The 11,373-nt window shown below is 38.4% G+C and overlaps 1 protein-coding gene across 2 annotated transcripts in view; it reads right to left on the bottom strand.

The window, feature by feature from the left end:
* Window positions 1-1,443: 1,443 nt before the first annotated feature.
* Window positions 1,444-11,373, bottom strand: part of LOC107688706 (tenomodulin-like) — a 51,841-nt gene continuing 41,911 nt past the window's right edge. For both annotated transcript variants that reach the window (XM_016486441.1, XM_016486440.1), the window contains exons 5-7: window positions 6,963-7,122; window positions 5,611-5,717; window positions 1,444-2,127 (exon numbers count right to left, since the gene is read on the bottom strand). In XM_016486441.1, coding sequence (XP_016341927.1) covers window positions 1,918-2,127; window positions 5,611-5,717; window positions 6,963-7,122 — 477 coding nt within the window. In that variant the 3' untranslated portion in view covers window positions 1,444-1,917. The remainder of the gene's footprint in view (window positions 2,128-5,610; window positions 5,718-6,962; window positions 7,123-11,373) is intronic.

Raw genomic sequence — 11,373 nt, 5'->3', positions numbered from 1 at the left:
GGTGAGTAAGTAGACTTGTATTTTTTGGCTATAAGGTTATATGAAGAATTACAGTAATAATTGTAATAATTTAATTTATAAAATTAAATAACTTAATAAATTGAATATTAATAATAATACATTTGTAGCATTTATGTAACTGAAATTGTTAATATTGAATGAATTAAAATATTTGTGCAATTACTGATATTTTCCCCACTATACGATGGCTCTGTTAATGTTGGAGGTGACTTCCTCTTGTATCGCATCAAGATAAGCGCTGGTGTCTTAGATGATTTCAAGGTATTGTGATAAAAGAAACAGTATCCATTATAATAAGCTTTCTATGGGGTATTTTGAGTTTGTGCTTTGATCATTTACCTCAGGCTTCTAGTGAAGTAGATCTTAGTATTGCAGAAGAAAGAAGTGTTTTGAGAAAAGATATAGCTGATGAAAATCACATTTATACAACTGACCATGGATGCGAAAGAGATAAACATCAAGGTGAGTTTTAACTTCCTCCATGGAATGCTTTGTGAGGTTGTTTGTCACAGATGTGGCATCTTTTTTTTTTTCAAGATGAAAGCCCTGTGTTTTGCTCTTTTGTTAGTTTCTCAGAATAGATGCATTTTGTATGCTTTCAGTGTAATGTCTTTCAAGGTTTTCCATATGATCATTTAAAATTATATACTGTGTCTGTCTGTCTTATTAGATCATATAGTGCAGTCATGTGTCTGGCCTTATTGGAGCTGAACTGGAAGAGCATAACGCTAATAATGTCAAGGTCATTGAGTTTGTCTTCCAAAGAAAACAAACAAAAAAATCTGAAGGCATACATTTAATTCACTCTTTAGCACATGTTTATATGCAGCAGTAAATTAGTAGCAGACAATGAAACTTTTACCAGTTTTATTCAGAAGGAAGTTGCTGGAAAAACACAAAGGAGCGTTAGATTACGTAAATGCAATTTATAGAGCACGCATTTGCTTGGATGAAAGAATTGATTGAAACAGTCCCAGACCTGCAATTATGGTGCTAGCAATGTCACTACTTAAATATAGCCATGTGATATGTTGTGTACAGTGCAGTTCGACACTGCATTACATTTACATAACAGCTTTTATAAAGGCTAATTTTCAAAGTTCTACAGGGACTTGCTTAAGCGTAAATATATTAAAAACAATATTTCATAATATAAACATGCAAATTACTGTACATTTATTTATGTTAACCTGGTTTCTTATAATGCCTCTCATCCACTATAAACAAGACAAATAAAGGGTCCATAGAAATGGTCACCTACACTATTGTTTTGAAAGGTCTGCATGGAATATGTAACTACAGTAACTGACCATTTCCAAAGCACCTGTTTCTGTTCTACTTCCAGTATAACCATGTATATATATATATATGTATATGTATGTATGTATATTGACATGTAGTTGACATGAAATACTTTCTGTTTTAAACAATTAATTGTATAATAACAGTTTTTACAACCATATTAATTGAGAGACTAATGTGGTTTCAAATTAATATGGTCATAAAAATGGCATGCAAAATGCTGTTGAAAATAGTCTGAGATGGAAAATTTTTGTATTAATAAAAATTAATTTGTAGTACCACAGATTAAACTAACAAAGGCACAAAGGTGAAATTGTGGAAAAAATAGCACCTAAAATATACAATTTCCCTGTTTTTATATACAGTTTAACCTATAATCTTGATGTTGATTGTTATCCATTAACTACCCATATATAATATAAAACAATAATGTTGACAGTGACATGGTCACCGAGGATGAGCTAATGTTTTGCCTTATTTTAAGCGATTTTTTTTTCAAAAGTTTTGAGCGTATATGTGACATTTCGTACAAATGAAGCTGGTCTACGCGCACCCCTGAGCAGCATAGCACCATTGGTTCCCTCCGGTATACCTTCAAATTCGTCCCAGCATTCTTGCTATCCACCAGTTGCAGGGCATGACAATCTGACAGATGACCCGTCCTCCCTGGTAATAGTAGGGATACGGCCAAAAGCCGCCCAGGGGCTCGTAGTATCGCCGACAGTAACGGTACCCTCGCCGACAGTGCTGGCAGCAGTAGCCCTGCTCATCTAGGCTGTTGTCCAGCTCCAGCCCGATTTCTCTCTGCAAAGAGAGTGAGTCAACAGGGTCAGAACTGCAGCCAAACAATACCTGCAATCTCAGCACAGGGCGCATGTCTGATGGCTTGATGTTAGCAATAAAAAGGTGCAGTGTTCTGAAGGGGGACTGAAGAGTGATTATGGGTTGTAGACAAGCAATGACAAAAATCCCTGTCATGCTCAGATATGTCACAAGGATCAGAGTGGCATTTAACGTAGATGGTTTTGATATGTCAAGCCAGGGTATCAGATATGATATAATGCCCTTGACCTTTCCATTACGCCGCTGGTGGCATCGCTTGGCTTTAGCATCTCTGATTCAAGTCCCTTAACCCCGTTGCCTGTTCTTTCTCAGTCACAACGAGTTTGACACTGGCAGCCACTGCGATAATTACACTATTTCTTTCATCCCAGCCCTCCCACTCCCTTAAAAGCGTATCATTGGAGCCTCAGTCCGAGCAGCGACCCCGGCCTCATTTCAGCTCAGAAATGAGAACCCTCCCCCATGCACTTTCATGCCCTCCTTTGACTTTGGCATAAAGCGAATGGCACGTTCATACAGCAATTAGCAGTGTAATGATCGCCCAACAAGGATCGGTTTATTTGTTCTCGCAGGCAGGGTGTGAATTGGTGTAAGGGCTAAATGAAAGTGGAGTGAAAGGTAAATTGGGTAGAATGAATGGCTCTTGGCCCTCTCCATTGTGATTGTGTATGTGTGCCCTCTCCAGATTACCCAGGGCTGAGTGCCATGCCTTTGATCAGTCGCTACAATGAGATGGGTTCCGAGAAGTGCCACTTAACTTTCTATCTCCCGTAACTGTTGGAGCACATAGCACCCTCGACTCGCACTGTTTCATTTGACTGCATTTCGGTCTCCCCAAGCTCACGACGCAGACAATATGACATTATCTGTCTGATTAAAAACACTGTCATGGAACTAGTCACCTCTGCTGATCTGCATTAGATTGGCAGATGAAGCCGTATCTCTCCAAGTTGTCTGGCAACGTTTCAGACTTCCTGTTGGGAAATGACGCAAATGAACGTGAAGGGAGAAAATCGCTTTGAAATGTGTTGCCAGGATGAAAATGACATTTAAGAACGGTCATTTGTGGTGTTTGTATAGCATAAACAGGTATATTATTATCATTATTGATCTTTTTGGGTTTGAGATGAAGCGCAGTGAATTATAATGTGTCTGTGCATGTGCGTGTGAAGATGCATAATGACATGCATTTCTCCTCTGGAGTCCCATCTCTCATTATGTTCTCCATAAACGAGGCATGTATGAGTTTTCATGAGCTCACTATGCAATGATGAATGGAGTGAAAATTGCATTCTCCTAATGATTAGACTAGTGCAAGAGAAAGCAGGGTGATGCTTGTAGTCTTTGATTTATTACTCTCACAAATGCACAAAGACAATTACTGATTCATAATGTTTGTCAGGTTTAGGGTCAAGAGTGTTGAGACAACAATTTATTTTGGAAACAGCACAAAGCCTGTCAGTGTAGCACTGTTTGCTTTATCAGACTTTCACAGAAAAGCCCCCTGCCAGCATGAAAGGTGGATGTTATTTGGAAAAATACGTTTTTTTTTTCGAGTGAAATGATGCGTGATTACGATAAAACAAACAGACTATGAATGGTATTGTTCCGCAGAGGTATATTAATCAAACTGATTATCCTGCTGCAAAAAGACACTTGAAACGAAGCATTTGTTTCATTTTAGTATCCTAAGTTTAAAGTGAATTCATCTTCATTGGGTCCTTGACTGGACAGTGCAACTTAAGTTCAGACAGAATCGTGGAGGCAGGTTCAATGAGCGATCTGCAAGCCAGAATGCTTTCAGCTAGGACGTGGGGTCACGATTCCTACCATCAACAACTGTGGCAGGCACACAAGTCTGAGATTCGACTGGACCGAATCATCAGAGTCGTGTCCTTCCAATCTAGGTCAAGGACCATGATGCAATTTCTCAGCACAGCCAGATGATAAACTGTACTGTACATGTTATAATGTTAATTTTAAAGTGTTTGTTTTAAATTACAGATTTAAAAAGACACTTGAAACGAAGCATTTGTTTCATTTTAGTATCCTAAGTTTAAAGTGACTTTATCTTTCATCTTCATTGGGTCCTTGACTGGACAGTGCAACTTAAGTTCAGACAGACTCGTGGAGGCAGGTTCAATCAGCGATCTGCAAGCCAGAATGCTTTCAGCTAGGACGTGGGGTCACGATTCCTACCTTCAACAACTGTGGCAGGCACACAAGTCTGAGATTCGACTGGACCGAATCATCAGAGTCGTGTCCTTCCAATCTAGGTCAAGGACCATGATGCAATTTCTCAGCACAGCCAGATGATAGTTATTCAGTTTGAAAGATATCCAGAGCTGTGCTGGCACGCAACGCATCAGCGTGGCAGGACTGGGGAAAGGTCAGCCTCGTATATCTCAGGCCTTCTGTCACAGGAACTTTGATGATTATTTATAAAAAGTGCACAACAGGAAGAGACCTGTAGCAAAATATGAATTCCCTTCTCCAGCTGCAGACTTCTGCCGGTGGGAGAGCTAAAGAAGGGCTTGCGTCTAGGATCCTCTGAAAGGTCTGGGATATCTGGCTTCCCAGCAGCATCTACATGACTCCAGACTCCAATTACCGGGAGCCACATCCCCTCTGACGTTCACTAAAGCCGTTGTTATCGCTCTGCCCACAAACACAGCCCGCCTGTGCTTAGCCTTGGAATTGGCTGGATTGGTGTGTATTAACCAGCTGATAGAAGGAGAGGATTTCAAAAGGGAAAGGTGGTTTCATCTGGGTCCGCTTTAATTATACAGTACGTTGCAGTCCGTGTTGCTGGATGAGGTGCGCAGGCAAGACGTTCCTGGGTCTCTGCAGATAAATGTGCCTTTTTTCCCACCACCTCATAGTTCTTTCTTTTCTCAGTCTTCTCATCCTTGTGCTTGGAGGCTAGAAGTCACATGCTAGTTGGGGAGGTGTATATCGTAGGTGTGCGAAGCATTAGTGCATCAATTCATCATTGAACATATGCTTCACTTCATGAACGCAATAAAGGACACTCTTTGGCTGCTTGATTCTCCATGCTTTGATAATTAAAGCATGATTAATACATTTAACTATTCATTAATGAGTGACCTTGGGAGACTGTCTTTGTACATCACTAACTACATAAGAGAGGCAAGGAAAAATTGTGCAAGGCAAACTTGCTTCCTTTGAAGGCTAAATATCCCTCTCCATTAGCTGTAAGACATTAAGGGAGTCTTAAGTGAACTGGCCTGATTTAAGCAGATATATAGAGCAATTTCAATACCCTGTGGTCCACATGGTCTGTTTTAAGTTCGGAAAGGGAACTTCGATTAATGAACGATTTATACCAAGAAAGAGAGCATGACTATCTGGCTCAACCGCAGTTTGAACACGTCTTTTAGTAATACCTCAGGTTTTTTAGCAGTACCTCAGGCTCACACTTACATAGTCGTTTACTGGTAACTGGTCCATGACATCCCGGGTCTGACGTGGACCTCTCGCCTCCAGCTCTGGGGTCTCCTCCACATCTTCTACGTCGTGGAATTCAGCATCTGTATCACAGAAGGAAAGACAGTAACGCTAAAAACTTGCTACTAAAAAATTGATATCATGAAAGGCCTCTTTGATCTTCCTTAAAGTATTAGTTCACTTCCAGAATAAAAAATTCCTGATAATGTCATCCAAGATGTTCATGTCTTTCTGTCTTCAGTCGCAAATTAAGGTTTTTGAGGAAAACATTCCAGGATTTTTCTCCATATAATGGACTTAAATGGTGGCCAAGGGGTTGAAGGTCCAGTTTCAATGCAGCTTCAAAGGGCTCTACACGATCCCAGCTGAGTAATAAGGGTCTTATCCAGCGAATCGATTGGTCATTTTCTAAAAAAGAAAAATGTAAATACTTTTTAACCACAAATGCACATCTTGCACTAGCTCCCTGATGCGCGTCCGCAAATTCACACATTACGTAATCACGTTGGAAAGGTTACGCACGGTCATCTCTGTCTTTGTACTCTGGTTCAAAAATACCTTTTTGAAGGGTAGAGCGAAAATCTCCATCTCATTTTCTCCTCAAACTTCAAAATCTTCTGACATCGTTGTTTTACATGTTTTTGTAAAGTGCATTTGACTTTCTTAGCATGTTCGCTTTGTAAACACTGGGTCAGTACGTCCACCTAAGTCATGCGTGACCTTTCCAACGTGACTATGTAATGCGTAAAGTCAAGCTAGTGCAAGATGAGCATTTGTGGTTAAAAAGTATGTACATTTTTATTTTTTTTTAAGAAAATGACCGATCGTTTTACTAGATAATAAGACCCTTATTACTCAGCTGGAATCATGTAGTGGCCTTTAAAGCTGCATTGAAACTGGAATGTTTTCCTCAAAAACCTTTATTTCTTTGCGATTGAAGAAAGAAAGACATGAAGATCTTGGATGACATGGGGGTGAGTAAATTACCAGGAAATATTTATTCTGGAAGTGAACTAATCCTTGAAGAACATAAAACCCTCCAGTACTATAATGCCCTCATTTGGAAAAAGTTGGTTTGTGGCAAAAATGTTCTTTAAACATGGTGTATTGTGTCCTTGATTAGTTAATCAGTGATTGCTTAGAACATTGCTAGAGCATAAACCATGCAATTCAGTGTTTTTATGATTTTTTTTTTGCCTTCCTATTGAAGGGAAGTACGAGCAAACAGTGGAGAGCAAAAGAAATTACAGACTTGACTCTTAGGCTATTCTGAAACCTTATTACTAGGGTTTAATTGGATTTCGAGTCGGTGAAGCCCTGTTTGTAACCTCTGAGAGGAGATGGGTGGATCCAGTGGATGGGCAGATCTTGGCAAATCTCCCAGATCTTGGAATTCAACAGGAATGTTTTGTTGGAGATTGGGTCTTCAGCAGGGATCCATATTTGAGAGTCCATCATCTGCATATCAACTTCACCAGTCTCACTCACCTGTGAAAAGAATATACATTTTAATGCTTACACCAATTTAATGGCTAATTGCCAATATTTCTAATAACAGTCAATCACAGCTATTTAAAATAGTATATTATATATCATTATATAATAATAAACATTACATTTTAGTATATTAAAACAGAGAAATGAGTTCCATAATTTTTTCAATACTTGGATGGTATCGATATTGATTCCCCAAGATTTAAATATGTGCTAAATCTTCTCACAATTTCCATACAATGCATTGCACCAGAGGTCAGATGGCCACTGAAGCTAAATTTGAAAGTGATCATGCATGATTTTATTGCTTTTAATGATACCTGAGGATAAAAATAAGTTGTTATAGCCGTTCAACAAATTGCTTAACTGCAAATGATCAGGCTTCTGCTTTTTAACTACAATTATACAATCAGTTTCAACGTTTAATCTGAATCATTAAACAATCATCACACAAACCCATTATAAATGACATTTACGCTTTAATGTGAATGATGTGTCTTTGTCACAGTCTCTGGTTAGCACTGCAGTCTCTATTTAAATGGACATGAGTGAAGTGTCAGCAGTTTGAGCAGTTTGCGACTAGCTCCTTGTGTCTTTCAACAGTTCTGTGTATGGTAAGATGAGAAATAAATCATATCTTACACAACTTGCTAACACCGTTCATATTTTCACTTCAAAGCCTATTTTATGCATTGATTTTTTTTCGTGAAATAAAATATAAAACTACTAGTTTAACAAAACACTTAGGATCAATATTTGTATGTGGGGATCAAGGGGAAAGTATCAATACTTCAGCTCTGCTTTCAGAAGCTCATTTGGTTTGATTGAAACTGACCCAATTCTTTCCGTACCCTTTAAACACATTTCTGTTTGTCAGTTTATTGCACATGCAGGCATCCTAGGTCTCCTTTCCACAGTCCAAACAAGATAAAGCTGGAGTCTCTGCTTAATGTTGTTGCCTTGGATCATTTCACTCTTACTCTGCAGGGAGCAGAGAACTAACTGCTGACCATGGCTAAAATATTTAATTTGACCTATCTTAAAGACCATAGCTGTACCTTCTTGTGAAACACACTTATTTCTTCCCTAGCTGAGAAAAAATGCCCTTTTCTGCAGGCACTGGTGGTGTTGCATTTTAATTTGTACAGCAATAGGAGTACAAAAATATATCTGACTTTAAGATGACTTTAAAGTCTATCTGCTGTGTTGGACTAAGGAAGGACTGACGTGTTATTCAATCCTCTTGGCATATTAAAGTAGACTGGTGCATCCACCTCATCACCCATTATACAACTAATTATACAACTGATAATAGTGTACTTAATTTGTTAGTTCTGCAGTTCATGAGCTGTTAAGTAAATTATTATTGCTTAATGATAGCGATTGTATGTCAGTTTCATCTAATTGAGATCTAGAAAGCATCTTTGGGTAATGTAATCACATATGAGGTATATGTTTGTTGTGCTTGTAGTTATGTGTAAATAGAAGTACAAACAAACTCTGCTATAGTCCCTTGTTAATTAGTGCAGAGACCAGAGAAACGGCTCACATGACAAATATTTTTACAAGGTGATTTTCTCTCAGTCTAAAGCTTAATTGCACATTAGTTGAGCTTGATGTAGAATCCTGAGGCTATTTTCTGAGCTACTATCATTTATATTAGATTCCCCTCTTTCGCTTCCATTTGCTCTCCCTCTCAGCCCTCTTTTTTTCATCCCACTGCTCTTGTTTTATTTCGGTGCCTTTTCTTGTTTGTTGGGAAGTGACACAGCACTGACCTGTAGCGGTTCCAGTTCCGCCTGATTAAAAGCTTCACTCTTTGCCTCCTCAAATCACGCTAAACTAATGATGACTAGGAGGACAGCCTGCATGACTCAAGCGGTGAAGGATGCTGTTTTAGCCTAAAATTAAAAACGAGGGCCAGCGGTGCAAGTAGACTACTTTAATTGGCCATCTTGACAGCTCAAGCAAAGTGTGACTTTCATACGAGTACACAAAGGTTAGGGCACTGATCCTACAACATTTCATCACATTTTTTGAGAAATTAGCCAGATAAGTTTGGGTGGGTTCTCTTGAGACATCTAAATGTTGTGGAAGAGACACTGAAGGGAAAAGAGCAAAGCTGAGTTATGTCTTGACCAAGGAGTCATGGTTTGGCTGGTTAGCATGGCCCAGTTAGTATGACCCCTGCTGGTCAATGCTCATTGATGGCCATACTTTAACCAAGCACATATATATATATATATAAATTAACTATATATTAAATATTGAATTGAATTATATTATATTCGTTTTTATAGAGTGTAGTCAGGACATAATTTTTTTCTTCTGTAGTTTCAAAGTAATCATGGTATCTAAGTAATCGCATGGTATCTACAGTACCAAAAGTTTGGGGTCAGTAAGATTTTTAAAAGCTTTTTTAAGAAGTCTCTTATGCTCACCAAGGATGCATTTATTTGAACAAAAATACAGTAAAAACAGTAATATTGTGAAATGTTATTACAATTTTAAATAAGTTTTCTATTGGATATATTTTAAAATATATTTTATTTCTGTGATGCAAAGCTGAATTTTCAGCACCCATTACTCCAATATTTAGTGACACATGATACTTCAGAAATCATTCTAATATGCTGATTTGATGCTCAAGAAACATTTCTTATGATCAATGTTGAAAACAGTCATTATTTGACATAAATATTTTGTTACATTATAAATGACTTTAATTTTTAACTGATTTAATTTATCCTTTCCGAATAAAAGTATTAATTTCTTGCAAAAAAAAAAAGTTTACTAAACAGCAGTGTATGCCTCAGGTGACTGGCTCAAAACAGTTGTGTCCAGAACTGAATACCTAAGAGTAAAATGCAGAATTCAAAGCACGTTCTTCCAAAGGGATGCCTTAGAGATGAATAGGAATGCTAACAGATATCTTTCTTTGGGCTAGTCTGTTTTTTTTTTTAATGCCTTAATGGATCCAAGAATTTTAATGCCAAATATGATGATTCACTTGCGATGATGGCTCTTTCTAAAATATACAACAGCTGTGTTGTCTTCTCTTGAAATTTTTTACATTTTAAGGAGAGATTAACACTTCTAAAACAGTTTTTTCTTAATGTTAAAAACTAGGGCTGTGGAAATAAAATATTCACAGATCAGTCTTTTGATTTAAAAAGAAGAATGATACTGTAAAAATGTGAAAGTATACATATTTTTAAAGCACATCTTTTCCACTAACTCCCTTGCATCCTGCATCTTAGTTTGAAACCCCTTGGACTAGGCAAAATAATTGTATAATAAATAAGAATATTTTACACTAATGCAATTAATTCCTGACTACATGTAAACCTCTTTAGTATAAATAGCAATGGCAAAAGTTGAAAAGAGAGGGTGCACAGAGGTAGTTACCAAATTTATCCTCAGACACAAGGGCTGTGCGGGAAGACAGGCCGCGATTTCATCGGAGACATTTGGGCAGTTGCAGACCAGTGGGAAGTTCAGGGATTACCGCTTTCATCATTTCCCAGACTGAATAAATTGAAAATGGTAAACAAACTGGCAGCAATTTATGCTTGTCACCTGGTTGTGCTCGCAGGCTGCTTTATTTCCTTATCAGTGGCATGCAGTTTCTTCTCACCCAGCATTGTTTTGTGGTGAAGCGTGTTAAGGCAGCTTGCTCTGGGACCACGGTCACATGCCCTGCGGCTCAGCTGCACTTGGAGCTAATAATGTGGATTTTAACCTCTACTTCCTTGACATGCTCACAACCTTGGAAAGAATGGCCAGCTTCTCTCTCTCTTGCTCTCTCTCTATCGTCCACACGCAAGCAGTCTTTGGTTTCAATAGCATCCTGATTTATCTCAGGCCTCCATGCTGGTATGTATATAATCAAAGATTTAGAGAAATGCAAGATTGTAAATTGGCAGTTAGCAAGCCTAAATAATCCTGTCACCTTCATGTGAAGCTCACAGCTTGCATTTTTAGCATTTTACACTCTTTAGTCTGTTTATCCAATAAATGAGAGATCATTTGTGTGAATGTTCTCCTGGTTAGCTGCGTCTTTACGGTAGGAACAGCTTGCTCCATCTTGCACCATGTGTCCCCGTCCCCCCTCGAGAACCAGGCGCATCGCTCTCTCTTTCCGTCTACCCTCTCTTTCTAGCCCCACTGCTTCAGCCCTGGCCAACTCTGATTGATTTCACATCTGTGAAACAAAGCTTAGCCGAAAAATCTAATTAGGTTTCA

This window comes from Sinocyclocheilus anshuiensis, unplaced genomic scaffold, assembly GCF_001515605.1.
Source record: "Sinocyclocheilus anshuiensis isolate Anshui unplaced genomic scaffold, SAMN03320099.WGS_v1.1 scaffold581, whole genome shotgun sequence".
NCBI lineage: Eukaryota > Metazoa > Chordata > Actinopteri > Cypriniformes > Cyprinidae > Sinocyclocheilus > Sinocyclocheilus anshuiensis.
Note: the sequence above shows the minus strand (reverse complement) of the source record. Positions and strands in the feature narration are given on the sequence as shown.